The 18,972-nt window shown below is 55.8% G+C and overlaps 1 protein-coding gene across 3 annotated transcripts in view; it reads right to left on the reverse strand.

The window, feature by feature from the left end:
- DNMT3A (DNA methyltransferase 3 alpha) overlaps positions 1-18,972 on the reverse strand; it is a 97,357-nt gene that overhangs the window by 61,090 nt on the left and 17,295 nt on the right. For 2 of the 3 annotated variants that reach the window (XM_045978870.1, XM_045978868.1), the window contains exon 2: positions 9,397-9,628. In XM_045978870.1, coding sequence (XP_045834826.1) covers positions 9,397-9,459 — 63 coding nt within the window. In that variant the 5' untranslated portion in view covers positions 9,460-9,628. Of the gene's footprint in view, positions 1-9,396; positions 9,629-9,774; positions 10,004-18,972 lie in introns of those variants that run through there. The other variant, XM_045978869.1, reaches the window with a different exon arrangement.

The following is an 18,972-nucleotide window of genomic DNA, read 5'->3' on the forward strand; positions in this document are numbered from 1 at the left end:
TATCATGGGGCCGGGCTCACTCAATATCTTTGCTGATGGGCTGAGCAAAGGAATGTGAAATATGCTTATCAAATCTGCAAGCAGCACTGAACTCGGCGGCGGCGGCACTAATACCCTGAAAGGGAACAATCTGATGCACAGTGACCTGGAGCAGCTGGAAAACAGTAACAAACTGAGCGGAACAGACATGAGCCCGGGTCGGTTTCCTCATCCGTCCACTAAGGGGACTGAACTAGACAATCCCTATGGTGGGAGGTGGCAGGAGGGGGGCAGCGATTCTGGTTGGGTGGGATTTGGAGAGGGCAGGGTTGGGGGGAGGTGAGGGGACTTTCTGGCCTGCTCTTGACTCACGAGTAGCTTCAGGCTCTTAACCCTGAGTCTTGCTTTCCTCCCCTACAAAGCAGGGATGGTAACGTCTTGACAGCAAGGCTGTGACAATTTCATGAGGTAATAATATATCCAAAGCTGACACGTGACATAGTCCGTCAAGAGCTGCTAACTTCCGCGCCACACGTCCTGACCAGAACTGTTCACGGAACTGCATCCCTCCCTCCTCCCCCGGACCGCCCTCCCCATCCCCATGCATTTCCCAGGGCCCCGCATTTGCAGCCATCACTCACTGCTACAAACCCCAGCATCTGGCTGGTCCACGGCAGTGAGCTACTCAGGAACACGGGGCTCTCTGATCTTTCCAAAATGCAAAGCTGATTATGTCACTCTGCAGAGCTTAAGCCCTTGCCGAGGGGGCTTCCAGGGGCCTGCAGGATCAAGCCAAGCTCCTTAGCCCGTGTGAAGGAAGGCCCCCAGGATCTGGTGGGCGGCCTTGGTCTCCTCTCCCCACTGCCTTCCTCCCACCCATCGCCAACAGACTGTACCAGGTGCAAGAGCAGCCTGCTTCCCTCCCCGGCACCTGGGCATAATAGACCATTTCTTCTGCCCCAGCTACCTCCTCAGGTTGACCAGCAAACCCTTACTCCTCCAACCTCATTTCCCAGATTTCCTTCCCCTGGCCTCCCTCCTCTGACCCTCTGACGGAGGCCATAGGTCCTCTCTCTCCCCGACAGCACCCACTCCCCAGCACTGTAACTGCCAGCTAGCGTCCTAGACAGGCCATGAGCCCCTTGGGGGGAGGGACCATGTGTGTCTTAACCTCAGCACCCCAGTGCCTAGACCAAGGCACCTAGCGTGAGGCAGGCACTCAAAATCCCTTGGTGAGTGAATGGCACATAGTAGGTACTCAATAAGGAAGTCGACACACACACACAGAAGTACACATGCAAATCCACAGACCAGCACAAATATAACTGTGCCTGAGGTTTCAGTGTTGCTCTGATCTTTATGATTTCAAATCAGGAAACAGGATGACTAAAATGTACTTTCTAGGCTTAAACACAATCATGTCGCTTTACATTTATGTAACTCTTTGCAGCTTTCAAAGCACCTTCACATTTGGTGGCCTGTCAGATTAGGTAGTTACCATCAGCCTCTCTAAACTTCTGAGGCTATGATTTGACCTAGATTTTAACACCGCTCACTGGATGGATTATTTTAAGCCACATACAACTTCTCATTCTGATGAGCTGGGCTGGGACGATAATAATCTCTCGCAGTTGTACAGTACATGGTAATTAACAAAGCATTTTCACATACATTGTTTCATTTTATTCTTCTGCTTTACAGCAAGCGGAGCACGTATTATTTTCTTCCATCACACCGGCGGGAACTCTGAAGCTCAGAGGGGCTGTCTAACTGGCAGAGACCAGAGAGCCAGGAGAAAAGGCTTTAGAACCAACATTGAAATCTTTGATTCCCAGCTCGAGGGTCTTTCTGCTGTAACACACCACTCTAGCCTACTACCCTCTGTGCTCCCGACGTGTGTCACTGTGTGCGTCACCAGGAAGCCACGAACACACAGACAATCCAAGGCAGAGGCATACACTGGCATTTGCATCCTGTCTCCGAGGCTCCCGCCTGGACACAGGACCCCTCCCCTGAAGAGATCCATGTCCCACCCGGAGCCAGCCCGCCAGATGTACGTGCTCCCTTCAGAACACACACCGGATGCTACCGACCTCGCATCCGCTGAGCAGATGCCTCCAGTTGGTGTTTGAGTGGAGGGGATGAACTCGCCGGATCTAGCCAGCCACTTGCCCAGACCCTTTGGGACAAGAAGCACGTACAGCCTTGGCCAGCTGGCTGGCTGGCCTCCAGGGGTCTGTCTGTGATCGTGGAATTCAGTGAAACCAATTGGCCTCTCCGCCAGGCCTGGTCCCAGTCTGGGCTGCCTGAGGCCCAGGTCTGCAGAGTGATGGCCGCAGGACACCACACTGCACACATGTGTGCACACACACAGGCACACACACACACATGCTCACGGGTGCGGCGTACCAGGGCTGGTGGGGGCAGGGCGGGGGGATGAGGCTGCGGTGGGAGTGACCACACGGTGGCCCCTGGGATGGCTGCACACCCTCATGCTTCCGCATACCCTCCACAGCCCCCTGTGTTAACGATCTCAGTCACCTCCCAAAGCTATCAGCCCTGTTTCAATTATTCAACAATATTCAACATGTATTCATCGACCGCTTCCTCGGCTTCACACTATATATCTGGATGAAAGCCTCCATCCCTCCCAAAAGGCCATGCTCCTGGAGGGCCCGGCCATGTCCTGTTTGGCTCTCCATGCCCCCACGGCTCCCGGGTACCTGCACACAGCAGGTGCTCCACGAGTGCCGAATGGCTGAAAACGGTGGTGCTTGTGGGATTTCCGGGGCCCTCTGGCCAGGGCTGCAGCCCTCTCCCACCACCTGCATGCCATGCTGGGGCTTCACTGCCTTCCAGAATGGAGACTCCATGAGCCACAGGCCCAATGCACAGCAGCCCAGACCAGCCAAGTCAACCTCTGTGGCCTCGAGGCCCATGTGAGGCCAGGCCAATGAGCATGCTCAGAAACATTTATCCAGCACCTACTGTGTACTGGATACAGAGATAAGCAAATAGAACACTCGGTTTAGAGAGAGAGAGAGAGAGAGAGAGAACACAAAGAAGTACCTGAGTAGAGTGTCTCCCTCCGTGGACCCGAGCCTACCCTGGCCCTGTGCAGCCCACCCATCCCACCAGGGACCCCCTTTCTGGAAGCTCTACAATACTACATAGGGCATGATTTTTTCTTGGGTTACAGAGGGAAAGAATCCAGACGAAACCGCTCATAGCCACATGACCTTTGCGAACTTTCTTAACCTCCCTGTGCCTCAGTTCCTCACCTCTGAAATGGGGATAATGAGAGGAGATGCCTCCAGGACAACCGTGGGGATTAAGTGAGTTAATTGCCAAGCCAAGCAAACTCCTTTCTATGACCTTCCATACGTGCAAACATTGCGTGGGACGATTATAAGTAATATCCCTAATTGCCCTGTGGCTCTCCACAGCAGGGCAGGGCCAGGCCAGGGTGCCAGAGAGGAAGGGCATCACCCCTACTTCCCCCTCATCCTGGGACACCCACAGCAGCCTGCCCTTTCAGTAGAGCTGAGCTCGGCTATTCCCGCCCAGGCCCTGGGGGACACGCTTCTTGGCAGGGAGGGGCTCCATCCCCAGCCTACCCCTGAAGGCCTGAGGGACCCACACCCAAGCCTCTGAAGGTAGCCACAGCCTCTCCCAACAAGAGTTAGGGCTCCCTGTTGCATCTATTCGATGTGTGAAGGGAAGAAGGACCTCAGGCCTGCCTGTTCTTGGGGACCCAGAAATGACCTTCCTTCCACACACCAGGTTCTCCGTGCACTTTCAGCACACACCCTTCACACCCCACCTGTATTTTCCATACTCTCGCCCTGTGGATCTACGGCACGAATGTGCAGGCAGGTGGGTAGATAAAGAGATTGCCAGGTAGGTAGCAGCAAGCTAGCTAGTTATCCAAAGGGAGTCCCAAGACTAACAGAATACATGCCAGGCCCCCGTGGTAAACACACACCATGTCAACCTCTCATTTCCCTGCTCAGAGGCCACGTGAGCGAGTCACACAGCAGAGTCTAGATTCAAACACAGGCCTGTCTCCAGAGTCCCAGTGACACCCGCTCACAACTGTATCAACAGCAGGTTACCTGAGCCGGACACGCACCAGCTACCTCCTTTCCCCTCGCCGCAGGGAGCGCGCACGTTTCATGAACTGAAGGTCTCTGGCGACCCCGTGTCCAGCCGGTCTATCGGTGCCATTTTCCCAACAGCCCTTTGCTCACTTCTCTGTGTCACATTCTGGTAATTCTTGCAATATTCCAAATTTTTCCTCATTATTATTATTATATTTGTCGCGATGACCAGCGATTACAACTTGCTGGAAGCTCAGAGGGTTGGCATTTTTTAGCGCTACTTTTAAATGAAGGTGTGTAAATTTCTTTAGACGTGTCGTTGCACACCTGATAGACTCCAGCAGAGTACAAACGTAATGTATATGCGTTGGGACGTCGAAAAAAATTCATCTGACTGGCTTCATTGCGATCCTCGCCTTACAGTGGTGATCTGAGCCAAGCCGGCAATCTCCCTGAGGTACGCCTGTCCTGTCTAACGCAGAGAACTTTAGAGCATCCCAGCACGAATACACAGGTCCCCGTCAGTGCAGGGGCGGGCCCTGTGTGTTCCCACACCTGCTGCACGTGCCTGAGCGTCTTATCAACTCCACTGGGCTAAAAATGGATGCACCCTTCTTCCTAGCTGGGCTCCTGAAGAGGGGAGGGTAACGCGGCCTCTTCTGTAACTGCTTGAAGGTACTAAGAGGGCTGCTATGTCAACAACCCCTACAGTGACTATTACAAAGCAAAGAGCCGGCCCTCAGCGACGGTGTGTGGGCATCTGAGTGTAATGAAGGCAGAGCGTGCCCGAGCAGGCAACAGACCTATGGACCAGCAAGAACAATGGAGAGCGGAGCTGGGAGGAGCCCACCCAGGGTGCCCCCAAGCCTGTGTACTGCCCGCAGGAAGTGGTGAGTGCCCAAGGGAAGTCGGCACCCGCCAGGCCCCTGGGGTGGCCTTGGGTGAGGAGGGAGAAGCCCAGCCACGGCACTGGCCACACGCACATTCACACACGCGCGCATGCACACAGCACACTGGCTATGCTCCCCCAGCACGAATCCGCACCCCTCCGGTCGCTTCTACTCCCCAGCTGGCCAGGAGAGGCCTCCCTGCCCCCGACGGTAGGCATGACCTGTAGCTTCCTACCCCGTCTCCCTTACTAGGCCCTCCAGGGACGTTTGTTCAGTTCATCCGACAGACCTGCGGAGCCCTACTATGTGTTGGTACTGGGGAAGGTACCTGGAAGGAAAGAGAGGAAGAGGAGAAAAGAGAAACAATGCAGGAGGGAGGGAGAGAGGCACGCAGGCGGGAGGGAAGAAGGGCAAGCAGCTGTGTGGCCACGGCACTGTCTTCACGGAAGAGTGTGTGTCCGGAGTGTGTGTGTGTGTGCGTGTGTGTGTGTGCGTGCGCGCGTGCATGCGTGCTGGCCTTGTCTGTGAATTCTTACTGAGGATGAAGTGCCCCCCAACCTCAACCCCTGGGCAAGAGCATGGCCGCACTGAGTAAAGCATTCTCTGACCATCCCGACTTCCAGTCTGGACCAACACCTTTGAACCTGCCGCAGAAGCACCGTGGACAGGGCTGTGGGCATCACGGCTTTCTGCGGGCAGGAAGGCTGGGGGGAGCCTGCCTGAGTGCCACGCCCCCGGAAGAGCATTCACCAGCTGTGTGACCTTAGTCAAGTGACCCCACGTGTCTAGGCATCCATTTAGTTGTTCAGAAGATAGAGTGCTGAAGAATACAGCCTATCTTATGCAGCAACCCTAAGAGCGAAATAAGATCACGCGAGCCCAGAGCTTAAAGTAGCAGCTGGCAGGTAGACAGCACTCCGTGCATCTTGGCTGTTGTGTTTCTGAGGCCGGAGGAAAGAAAGCGGGGAGTCGCACGATCGGGGGCCCAGCCTGGGGCTTGGACTCTTGGCCAGGCGCTAATTCACATGTGGGGATCTGAGGAGGCCCTTCTAGCCCCAAGGTTGGAATGTTCTTGGTCTCCTCTCTTGCTCCCTCTGTTTCCCCTCCCCTCCCCCCTACGAAGGGCCTGATACCCCACCCGGGCTCCTGGCCTCCCTGCTGTCACGTCCCACCGTCTCCCATAAGGCCAGCTCCCCCTCCCTCCACTGTGGCCACATTTCCCTAGCTGACCCAGCCTAGTGAGAACCCCAGCGCTCAGCCCCCCACAACCTTCACTGTCCCAGCGTCCCTGCTCGCTCCCTCCCCACCCAACATAGGGACAGCAGGGTAGGGGAGGCTGCGGGACGAATGGATGCTGGGCAGACAGACGTCTCTGTGCACTCCGAGCCATAAGCGAGCTCCTTGGCTCTCACCCCGGACTGTCACCGTGGGCTCTGCACCCAGCCTGCCTGATCGAAGCCCCGGGCTGTTCCCCTGGGGAGGGGTCTTACCGCTCTCACTTTCCCTCCAACCCTAGCCACAAGGTACTTCCTGAGCACCAACTCCACGCTAGTCAGGCCCCGCCCTCCAGGGGCAGCCGTGGGGCGGGTGTTACCCGCACTGGTACTTCTCAGATGCCCTAGAGAGAGGCCTGGCTAAAACAAGGACTGCTGGGCTCCAGCCCCAGAAGCTCTGACTGGCATTTCTTAACCTTTCCAGGGGCCACCGGTGTTCTCAAAAGAACCACGGTCCCCTCCAAACCGTAATTCAAGGCAGACTGAAAGCAGCAAGGGCTTTGACCAGAGAGGAGCGGTGAGAATCAGGGAGAGGGCCCACCAGGCAGAGGAAGGAGGGTAAACAAAGGGCTGGCAGTTCCAGGAAGTACCACAGTGGAAGGTGCGTGAAGGCGTGGCCGGGAAGGAGGCTGGAAGGGCACGTGGGGCCCGGGGCCAGTGGGTGGCCACACCCCTTCCCTCTGGCTCACCAAACAGTTCCTTAGTGCCAGGTGCTCCTGGCGACTCCGCCAGGCTCCTTGGGCGGTAGCCCAAGCCCATCTTCCCCCTCCGCGGTGACAGGGCACCGCAGCCCCAGGCCTGGCTTTCTCCGGCTGCCGTGGGAGACTGGCAGTGTCTCTACCTGCCCTCCGCCGAGGCTCCCTAGGCGGCTCCTGGGGCAGCTCCCCTGAGCTGCGGAAGCCAGCGCAGAGGGGCTGGGGAGGTGGGCCAGGTGAGCCAGTGTGTACCCGGTGGGCGTGGGCAGCTGGGGAGGAGCCCCCGCTCTATCAGCACCAGGATCTGGGGCTGGGTGTGTGTTTGTTGCCGCGTGAGCCAGAACAGTTACTATGGGTAGATAATAATAGCAATCGTAATCCCTCATAATTGGACCAGACTTTGCTGTTTGCAGGGCATTTCCATGCCCATGACCTCATCTGACTTCTCCAACCACCCTGTAAAACAGGCACAGCTAGAGTTACTATCCCCACTTTACAGCTGAGCAAACGCGAGCCCAGATGGCCTGAAGTCACATCTCCAGGAAGTGGCAGACTCAGGCCTGGGACTTCTGACTCTGTCCAGTGCTCTTTCTCGATTTTGAACTGTCGGAACAGAGAGCCTGCTCTGCCGCTCTCCGTGCGAGGGAGCCAGGGGCTCTGCTATCTAGGGCAGCACCGGTAACGAGAGAAGCTTGGCCTGACTGTCCCCATCTTGCCCACCTGCGGGGGTGGAGGGGGGGGCAGCTGATCACCAACTGCAAGTGTACGGACACAGAGCTCTGTCAGCACGAGTCCAGGCATCAGACCGGGTAGGGAGCTCAGGGTCGCCCAATCCAACAGAGGAGCAAAACAGACCCGACCAGGGGAAGGGAATTATGCAGAGCCACAGGTGGCTGGCTGCAGGTGGCCCCGACACCTGGGTTGACTGCTGCTTGAGACAGGTGTAGCTTGGAAGGCCCAGAGAATAAACTGGACTGTCTGTTCTTTTTCTGTGGGGTCAGAAAGAAGGGGATCCACAGCCCCTAGGAGCCTGGCTCGGTGCACCACAGCAAGCACTTTCTCCCCCACCTACAGGGTATACGCCCCCCACTAGGGCATACGCATGATTCCAGGCTGCGGAGGCAGGTGCCGGCGCTTCGTGCGCACACCTGCGTGTCTCCACACAAGGACTGATCTAGTGGGAAAGGTTCTGACCCAGCAGGCTCTCATCCGAACCCACCACCGGGTTGCCGGGCTCAGCTTCCTCATCTGTAAACGAGGGCCATCTGTCCTTGCCCCACTTACTTCAAGGGTTGTTTCCGAGAGCCAACTGGCTGGAAACCACTTAGAAAACAGAAACAAGCTGTAAGACTGAGGGAGCCCAGGAAGGAGCTGAGCACGCGTGGGGGCGCATCCAGGAGCATGAGCAGGGGGCGGGTCCCAGAGCTGTCCTCGATGGTGGGCAAGCAGATGGGATGCTCCTTGCAGCATCCAGGATGCCCATATCTGGTGCCAGGTGTGCACTCTGGTTCCAGAAGGACAGACTATACCCCCCACCTAGCATCGCCACACCTCCCTCCTACTCAGGAAAAGGGGAACAGGCAGAGGGAACTGTGGGGACCAGGGCACAGCAGACAGGACACCCCAGAAAGGCCTATGGCTGCCATAGCTTCCCCAGAAAGGTGGTGGGGTTTACCATCTCACTGACAGAGAGTGAAAACAGAGGCTAACTGTTAGGGTTCAGGGCGGCTTTGCCTATAGATGGACGCAGCTTAGTGAGGTCCCAAGGCAGCCTGTCGCGGCCAAGCAGGGATCCCTGTGGGGCTGCTGGGATCTCCTTTGATTCAGGCCCATCCTGGAGTTCAACAGAGGGTGATGAGCTCACCCCGCAGGGGGCTCCGAGAACAAGGACGTCTTTGGCTCCATGGTCAGAAGTGACACTCAGAGCCCAGGGTGGGGGTGAGGGGCAGGAAATCACCATCTCCAGGATGACTGGTGTCACCGTGTGCCTGGCGCTCTGAGAGGGGGAGCCCTCACGTGGCCTCCTAGCTACGGAGCCTCCCCAAACTTGTCTTTGGCCTCGCAGAAGCAGAGGCAGCTAAGGCAGGTCAAGGACCCCCTAAGGATACAGAGCTGGTAGATGTGAATCCAGAAAGGAAGCCGGGCTTGGGGACACTTTGCCAGGCTGTCCCCCCACACTGCATACAGACCCGGGACTTGAACCGCTGCTCAGACACAGGGGGAGTTAGAAAGCCTGGATATCCCAGAGCGACTGCTTCAAATTCCCGCTGTACCCCCAGGACGGAACGTCTACAACCCATGGCCCAAACAGGGACACAGCCCTCCCCACGGCCCAGTGTGGAGACTGAGCTGCACGGTCCAGCGCTCAGCATGCCAGGGCTGTGGCCAGGGCTGTCCTTACCTGGGAAAGGCCCCTCCCCCCTCCCCTCCCACAGGCTGCGGCCAGAGGGTCGCTCACCTTGCGGTCCTCCTCCCGCTCCGGAGCGGAGCTGCTGGTGTCCCCAGGGCCGCTGGAGGGCATGGCGGGCAGCTGGGCGGTGGGAGGCAGGCTGGGGCTGCGCGGGGCTGGGGGGCTGCTGGGCTTTGGGGAAGGAATTATCGTGGTCTTTGTCAGCAAGAGTTAGAACTTAGACATAGATCCCGGTGAAACTCTGCCTCCGGCTGTGGGTGTGGGCCTCCAGTAGCTCCACCTGTCGGGGGGAGACAAGAGGGGTCAGCAGGGCAGGGCACCCCCAACCCCAACCCGGGCCCCCCCTGACACCCACCCACCCCCAGTCAGCCCCACGCAGCCCTGTGAGGCCTGTGCCTCTGAACTCACTCCTCCTCCCAGGCTCACCGGCAGCTCGGGCCAGCCTAGCCCGCCAGAGAGCGGTTGGGGAAACTGAGGCCGACTCAGCTGGCAGGGTCCTGCCTGGCTTCCCTCAGGGCCTCCTCCTGCCTCCAAGGCACCAGCAGTCTCCCCGGGGCCTCCGCGTTGCCGTGGTACAGCGGGCGCCACTTCTGGGCCTTCCAGCGGCCTCCTGCCTCCTCCCTTCTCTTCATTCACGTCTGTTCTCTCCTTTGAAAGCTTCCCGCACCCTCCCTCCCACCCAGCCACCCCTTGGGAAATCCCAGAGGTCCCCAGCCCAGCTACATTTTCCTTCTAATCTGTCCTCCCCTCACGCCCCCACCCCCACACGGCTCCCACCACGTGGAGGAAGTGAGCAGCAGTCACAGGATGTAGTGAAATGAATGTCACCTCACTTCAGGACCAGCGCCTGGGCCCAGAGAAAGCTGAGGTTGATCTCCGGCTGCGGCCAGGCTGAAGGCCTAGGTCTGCAGTGCTGCTGAGAGGCCGTCTTGGTGGGGAGAGGCCACAGCCAAGGCCATGCGACTCTCCCCCCCACCCCACGAATCAGCCCCATTTGCCTCGGGAAGCTGGGGGGCTCCAGGGGGCCCTCCACACCCACACAGCTTAATTTTAGGGGCTTTTCATCTTCCCTGCTTCAGGTGTGGGCCTCAAGCCAGTAAAATAACAAAGCCCCTGCCGCAGGCCTCAGCTAGGGGTGGGGGTGTTGCGGATTCAGCCCCCCCTGTTCACAGACACTGAGTTCTCCGGCTCCCCACCCCCCAGGAGGAAACTCGGGCCAAGCCCCTGCCTCCAATGCCCCCGCCTGCAGGGAGGGGATTGGCAGGAGAAGGAAAGTGGGAGGCAGCTGGATCTGGGCCCACCCACACCCTTCCCCTTCCAGTTCCCGTTCTGCTTCCCCGGCTTCCCCTCCCTCTCGGGCTGCTTCTCCCATCCCCCTCCAGCCAAGGCTCCCTGGAAAATCAGGCACTGGAGAAAGCACAGGCTTGGGTCTCCCTGGGGGCGCAGCCCCTTCCCCTGGGAGGCACTTCCCCGGGAGGTGGGCTCTGCCTCCGGTGTGGAGGAGGAGGCTGGAGCTGGGAGGAGCCTCCTCAGGGCCTGGACAGGAGGAGCTTTAAGTTAAAACCTCACCCGGCTGAAGGTGCCCCAAGCCCCACAGGTGAGCCCTAAGGAAGCTCCAGGTGCAACGTGCGCGCTTCTCAGCCCAGCACCGCACTGGGCTCCGTGCACGCCTGCTGCCCCATACACGCGTGCGTGTCTTTCCAAAGAGAGTGTTGCCTTCTGTGTCAGAGGCGGTGCCGAGCCTGCCTGCCCTCCTTCGGGCAGCTGCTGGTACTCTTACTCTCCCTCGTTTACAGTGGAACCTCAGGCTCAAAAAGATGAGAGGATCCGTCTCTACTCCAGAGGTCAAGCAGAGGCTTGAATCCAGATCTCTCTCACTAAAGCTCTGAGGCTGATCTCTGGGAAGCTTTGCCCCCCAACTTACAGGTAGCTCTCAACAGTCCACAGGGAGAACTGGTCCAACCCAGAACTCCATGAGGCTTCCCTCCATTATCGGCCGGCGACTCCCCTTCAAACCCACACATGGTTTGTTAGCACCACCAAGTCCAGTGACCCCCTCACCTCCCCCATCAAAACCTTTGAAAGGATGTGGAAGCTAAGAGAGGCAGAATCTGGCTGGAGAGAACACTGAACCTGGTGTCAGCAGATGTGGCTTCCAGTCCTGCTGAGGGCTTCCCGCCCTCAGCTTCCTCATCCATGAAATGGGCGAGTTGGATGACATGATCTACAAGGCGCCCTCTAGCCCTGCCCTGCCAAGCTGTTGGAGGCGCCAAGGGCAAAGGGGAGAAGCAGACAAGGCTGGGACACCCTCAGAAGTCCCAGAGCCCCAACATGGAGTCCATGAAGACCAAGAAGCCACGAAGTAGAGGCAGATAACCTTCTGCCAGATGTTTGTCTCAGCACCGCCCTGTGGCCTAGAAATATCCAGGGAACTTCTGTGAGGGGAAGAAAAAAGAAAAAAAAAAATACTTTCAGAGAACCTCTGATTGCCAGTGAGAAGAGGAAGGAAGTAGGAGGGAAAAGCAGAACATCACAAGGCATTGACCCTGAGGGCAGACACCCCGGAAAGGAAGGGAAATGCTCTTTCCCCCTCCCCTTCCCTCCACAGATCCCCCTGAGAGTTGAGCGGTGTGTGCTCACCTCATAGCAAACTCAGCTGACCCGGGTCAGTCTGCAGGTTCCTCAGAAAGTGTTTCTCAGAGTCACCCTGCATCCCTGAAAACCATCCAGCATATGGCCAGGCGGCCCATGAGCTGCACAACGCCAGGGGGCCCACCGCGGTGGCCATGGTCCAGGACTTGACACAGCGCTTCCCAACTGGCCTTAGAAGCTTCCTTCTCTCAAGCAGCCCTACTGCTGGGAGAGACCTACCCTGAAGCCCATGGTCCCAGCACAGAAGCCTGCGTCCACCGTGATGGTCCTTCGCCAAGCACGGCTCTGCTGTGCCGTGCTGTGCCACACCAAGGGCTGTACCACAAGAACCACCACCAAAGAAAAACCCACGCCAAGAACCCTACCACCATGACAGGTAGCTTTTATTTCCTCCTACGTCTAATAGCCATGGGGGCCATAAATAATGCTTCTGACAATAACTTTCACCAACGCTTAAGGAATCCCATCATAAAAAAGTCTTGGTATCACACCTGACACGGTCACCATTATTACTACTCCACTTACAAAACTGTTGTGGGAAAAGGACTGGGATTTTGAATATGCACACCCAGCTTCACGACCTTCGAAATCCAACTTGGTAGGAAGCTTTTTAAGAGATGTACAGTCACACAAGTGGGCTGAACAAAGAGGAGACACCACCAACGAAATTGTGGGGTCTGGAAAGCAGACTTGTGATGGCCAGATTTCAGACAGAACTGCTTTCAAGTTAAAATCCAATCAAAACAAACCTCATTTGTAACAAGCATCCTTAAAAATTGGAGGCAACAGCACCGGGCTATCTCCCAGGCCAAGGGTGGAGAGGACCCATGTGTGAAAATAAAGCAGACTGAATGAAAGAAGGAAAAGCCCTAGACCCCCTCCCCCAGAAGTCTGACAGTGGACCCTCCGGGGAGCACAGAACCCAGGGTCTTTGCACAGAGCTGACGGGTGCAGTGGAGAGCCACAGTAATATATCAGAATCAAGGGGATGAAGGTTATTTTATTTTATTTTTTAAAGATTTTATTTATTTATTTGACAGACAGAAACCACAAGTAGGCAGAGAGGCAGGCAGAGTGAGAGTGGGGGAAGCAGGCTCACCGCCGAGCAGAGAGCCCCACATGAGGCTCGATCCCAGGGCCCTGGGATCATGACCCGAGCTGAAGGCAGAGGCTTTAATCCACTGAGCCACCCAGGCACCCCGAAGGTTATTTTAAATGCTGGTATTGAGTGCCCCCAAGCTCTTCCCCCACTGGGCTCCTCGAACGCTGGCAGCCAGACCCTTACCTTCTTCCCCTCTGGAGAATCTTGCCAGTCTGAGAGGAAAAGCCTACAGATACAGGTGCTGCGCCCAGAGCCCAAATGGTGTCCAAATGGCTTGTGTGGGCCAACCACTGTGGTCTGCCAGGAAACAAGCCCCACCATGATGCACCAGAGCTCCCAGTCCCCTCCTCTTAATCCTGTACAGAACAACCAGGGACCAGCAGACATCTGAGGGAGGCCTCTGACTTGGAAAATAGAGACGAGAACAAATAAACCAAACCAAAACACAACTTGGAAAAGACACACTTGGTGCACAGAGAAGATACTACATTCACGAAGCAAGGACAGGGTACTGTTTAAAACGAGAACAAAAAAGAGCTTAGAAGTACCAACCATGTTAGTAAAGACGCAAAACTCAACACAAAGGGCACCAGAAAAAGAATGAAAATTGGAGAGAATGGAAAAGAGAGAGAACTGGTCCAGAAGTTTCCATATGTAAAAAGCAGGAGTCGCAAAAAACAACAAGAACAAACAAAACGGGAGAACGTTACTGATGAAAGAGTGCAAGAGAATTTTCCAGAAGTGAAACACACAAGTGGCCTGGTTGAGAAGGCCCGCTGCGTGTCCGCACAAGGGAGGAAAGCAGACCCACAACAAGGCACATCACTGTGAAATTTCAGAACACTGGTGTGAAGAGCAGATCTTACGGACCTGCCCAGAAGGAGAAAAAAGTGACATAGTGAGGTTCAGGAATCAGAATGGCTTCAGACTGCTCAACGTTAATGTGGAAAGCAAGAAGACAAAGGACCCGGTTGCCTGGGTGGCTCAGTGGGCTAAAGCCTCTGCCTTGGGCTCAGGTCATGATATCGGGGTCCCCTGCTGAGCAGGGAGCCTGCTTCCTCCTCTCTCTGCCTGCCTCTCTGCCTACTTGTGATCTCTGTTTGTCAAATAAATAAATAAAAATCTTTAACAAAAGAAGAAGAAGAAGACAAAGGACCAATACCTTTGGAATTCTTAAAATAATTCTCCCATTAGAATTCTTTACGCAGCCTAATCATTTAGGTGCGATAGTAGCATGAAGTTATTTTCAGACACTCCTTTCTCTGGAACCGTGAGCAGATGTCCTCTAAGACACCCGAGACAAAGGAAGGGATTCTCCAGGATTAAGGTGAAAAGAGGTCAGATGAAGCCATCGAGGGCCACTGTTCAGATCTAAGCACTGTGACTTAAGAAGTGCTGTGGCCGCCATGCCTGCGACCACCAAAGGATCTTTTTAATCCGACAAAACCACAGGTGCTCCTCACTGTTCTTACTCCGCCGTCCAAACTCGGGAACGGAACGGATTCGGATATTGACAGGTACCTGTCCTGGACCATGGGCTCCAGGAGGGGGAGTAAACCAAACAAGAGGAAGACACGAGATCCGGAAAACAGGAACTCCAACCAGAAAGAAGGCAAAGGGAATGCCAAGGAGGACCGCAAAAGGAAGTCCCAGAATGGCCGCTAGGACATGTCGCCCGCCCAGACAGCGGGAATTGGAGAACTGGAGCCAAAACATGTCCTACGTGATGTGACTGCCCTTGCAGAGAGCCCGCTGACAGCGCCGAGAAGGTGAGGCAGCAATCGGCAGAAGGTGCAGAGAAAATAAGGCAGATGGAGAAACAAGGTCGTTACTAACTTACGGGTACTCTAAGGCCTGGCTGGGAACACAGCTGCATTCGTTGATTTAACAAATATGTGTGTGTCCGTAGACATACATATGTAATGTGTGTGGGTCTGTGTGTGTATGTGTGTGTGTATATACACACACACATACACACACACACACGGAAACTTCCTGCCGCTGCCATGACAAATTACCACAAAATTCAGGGCTTAAAACAACATAAATTTGCTCTGTCACAGGTCTGGGAGTCAGAAGGTCATGTCACCGGGCTACACATCAAGGTGCTGGTAGGGCGGCATCCTTCCTGCAGGCTCTAGGGAGAATCCACTCCCTTGACTCTTTCAGCTCCTAAAGGCTGCTCACATGCCAGGAGCAGCATGGTCCCTTCCATCCTCGGAGCCAGTGACAGCCAGGCCTTCCCTTGTCGCCTGACTCGTCTCTGCTCCCGTCCTACCTCCTTGGCCTCTCCTGCTTCTATCGTTCATTTCTAAGGCCCTCCTGATGACACCAGGCCCGCCCAGAGAATGCAGGATGATCTCCCCACCTCAAGACCTTTAACTGCAAAGTCCCTCTAGCCACATAAGAGTAACATATTTACAGGTTCGGGGGACGAGGATGTGACAGTCTTGGAGGGGGCAGGGCACTATACGGCCTCCGACACACGTATACACACGCACAATCGTATGCGCATAGAACAGTTTTGAAAGAACACTGGTAGGCACCCTTAAGAGTAGGCCCGCCACAAGAACGATTTAGGAGCGGAAAGGGTGGCTAGGTAGGAGAGCTAGGATCTTATTTGCTAAATAAGAAATCAATGGGAAATGTCTAAAATGGAACGGTCAAAAATATGCACATCCCTCAGAAACCTGAGCTGTAAAGTTGGTAGAAGAAACAGCTCAAAGCGGTGGCCTCTGAGAAGAGGAAGGGGATGGAGCCTCTCTCTGGTGAAGAGACACCGGGACCGCCTTCTTAAATGATATGCTTGTACTAATGTGAGGAAATAAAGAGAAATTTTAGGAAGACAGAAGGGGGGATGGGAAGGCGGTCTTACCCCTCCCCCACTGCAACCTTCTGTTGGGTTCGGCTTCCATCCTCCTCTCTGAGCGCAGCTCAGCCCTTCCACCTCTGTCGCTCTATGAAACCATCACATCCCACAGCATAACCATGACCAGAGAGCTCCTCACGCCCACACAGAGTTCCATCACCGGCTACAGAAGTGGTACCTCCCTCCCTGCCCTCCCACCCCACCCCTCCCCTCACCAAACGTTGACTATCTTCCAGTAACATCGCTTCCATCAGGCACGGCCCAGGCACGGGGTGCTGCCTCCCAAAAGGCATCTGTGCCTGTCACGGCTGCCTACGTCCCTAACCACGACGCTGGCTCACTCAACAGCCCACCTCAGCCAGAGACCCACCGTTCAGCCATGCCGGCCACGTCACCGGCCACGTCACCTGCCGCCCCCACTCCCGCCCCCACCACATTGTCCTCTACCCCCCACTCCACCCCGCACCATTCCCGCCTCCCCTCCCCAGGCGCAGATCATTCCAAATCTCCCCTCCAAGCATGCCCCAACCAGCCCTGACACTGTCACCCCACTGTGTCACCTCAACTAGGCCTGCACAGAAGCAGTCTCTTCCAGAAGCAAAGCCAGCATTGCCCCAAGCCTAAATCCTTGCTCCATCAGGAACAGTCCTAATGTCCTCTCCCTAAGGGCCCCTTCGACGCCACGGCAAGCCCTCCACCTGCCCCGCTGAGAACCACCTCACCATCTCTGTAGCGGACCCCCTTCCCTCCCCGCATCTGAAGTCCGCTTTCCCCCCTCGTGGACTTTGCTTGTTTCCAGCTGTCTGGTGGCCTTCCCCCTCCCCACCGACCACAGTGGGGTGTCTGCTCTGACTCCCCACCTCATCCCCTCACCCTACCCCACCCCACCCCCACCCCCTCCCGCAGAGCGTGAGCACGTGACCGGGCAGGGCCAATCAGACGCCTCTCAGGACCCGGTGGTGCAATGGAAAGGCTAAGGGGTAGGATGTGAGTCAGGAGCGGCTGCCCGCGGGGGAGGGCTCGCCGGAGAACAAAGGGCTGAAGACAGAGGGATGGCAAACTGTGGTCACTGCCTGGGTCCCCGCATCTCGCTGTACCCAGAGGCAGGGCATCTCTGAACCTCCCCGTTTCCGTCCCTGGGGTGTGAGTGAGTCTGCGCCCCGCGGGTGACAGTCCTGACTCATATGCTAATCTCAGCCTCCTGAAGGGCTTCTTCCTGCGTGGGTTCAAATCCAGACCTGTTTCCTCCATCAGCTGTGTGGCCTGGGGCAAGGCAGTGGCCCACAGCCTCAGTTTACTCAGCTGTAAAAGGGGGGAAGTGACAGGAGCCACTTTCCGGGGCTGTTGTGAGATTCTAAATGAAATGCATCGCACGTGCTTACAAGAGTGCCTGGCACGAAGAAAATACGCAATACATTCGAACAACTGTTAGTCCCTGACTAATCCAGCCCACAGTTTTCTCTCCTTTCTTGAAATCCCCCGAGTGCCTGTGAGCCTGCATCGCCCAAACAGGAGCTTGTACTTAGGAAGCTCCCACGATGTGCCAACCCCGGAGAACAGAGCTTTACGATGTCAACATCTCGTTGATCCTTACGCCTCACTCTGACCTTTTGAAGCGGGGACTACTTTTCCCCGGTTTCCCAGATGAGAAAAGGGAAGTATAGAGAGATTAACAAAGCTGCCCAAGGTCACAATTAAAGGGAGCCAGATTCAAATCCAGGTCTGTTCTACCCTGAAGTCCAGAGTGTTCCATTCCGTCATGTCCTCTTACAATTAATATGTGACTGTTGCTTTGGGCATAGACTGGTTCCAAAGCAAAGCTTCTGATTAGCCTCCCTTTCCCGCCTGTGTGCAGTGAGGACAGGGGTAGGGGTGGCGGTAAGCAGTACAATCTTCTAATCATAGTATCTGGTGCCCTGCCCAAGGAGTCCGTCATTCATTCAACTATTTGCTGAGTACCAGCCACGTGCCAGGCCCTTGCTTAGAGACATGCCCTGTCCCATTTCAGCCTCACAACAATCCTATGAAGTTTATGAAGCAGGTTCCCTTGTTAGTCCCACCTTTAATAGAAAGAGAACCTGAGGCTGAGAGAGGTTTATTGCCTCTCTAAGGCAGCACAGGTAGAAAGTTCCAGAGTAGGACTATGAAACCAGGTGCATCGAACTCCAGAGGCTTCACAAATATGGCAGCACTCAGTCATGGATGAGCGCTAAGCATACACCCCAGATCCGCCATCTATGCCCCTGCAGGGACACCAGCCCACAGACGACAGCCTCATAGCTGTTTCCCACTTGAGCCTGGGAGGAGGAGCAAATGACTCCTGTAGATGACAGAAGGCAGGAGAGTAATCTTGTGCCCCATGCCATCCAGGGTGGTGATAAGCTCCGGGGCTGGTGAGCTGAGGGCCAGTAGAAGGCTCAGGGGAGTGATCAGGGCTTCCTAGACAGAGATGTCTATCTGCCAAGTCTGTTCCCCACCATGACAGCCTCTCTTGGTCACAAGACTGGGCTGGATGTGTGTGTGGGGGTTGGAGGGGGGATGAGTATCTCTCCTTTGGACTGCTCATTATCTCTCAACACGAGTGAGATGCACGTCATCATACCATTACTCTGGCTTCCAGAAACATCTCTCCCGTCCAAACCACCAGCTGCACATAGAATACCAAAAGCCACTGGCAACAGGCCAACAGTCCTGCCATCCTGTTGCCACTTCAAAGCCCATCTGTCTGGCTCTGGATTCACAACACAATGACTTGTGGTTCTCACACCACCCTCGAGGCCAGGGCACCCCCAGCGTGAGCACTCATGATCACCCCAAGCTGCTGCCACCGTAGTGGCCACACGAGCAGAGAGGAGTTGAATCAGACTCTTCTGCTCATCTAATGGTTACCATGACACAGCCCCAAAAGCAAGGAGGAAAAAAAAAAAAAGATTTATACCCAAAATAGATGCTGGTAAGGATCTGAAGTTGTCCTTGGGCATTAAAAAGAGCCAATACAGAC

The sequence above is a fragment of the Meles meles genome, chromosome 15, assembly GCF_922984935.1.
Source record: "Meles meles chromosome 15, mMelMel3.1 paternal haplotype, whole genome shotgun sequence".
Lineage (NCBI taxonomy): Eukaryota > Metazoa > Chordata > Mammalia > Carnivora > Mustelidae > Meles > Meles meles.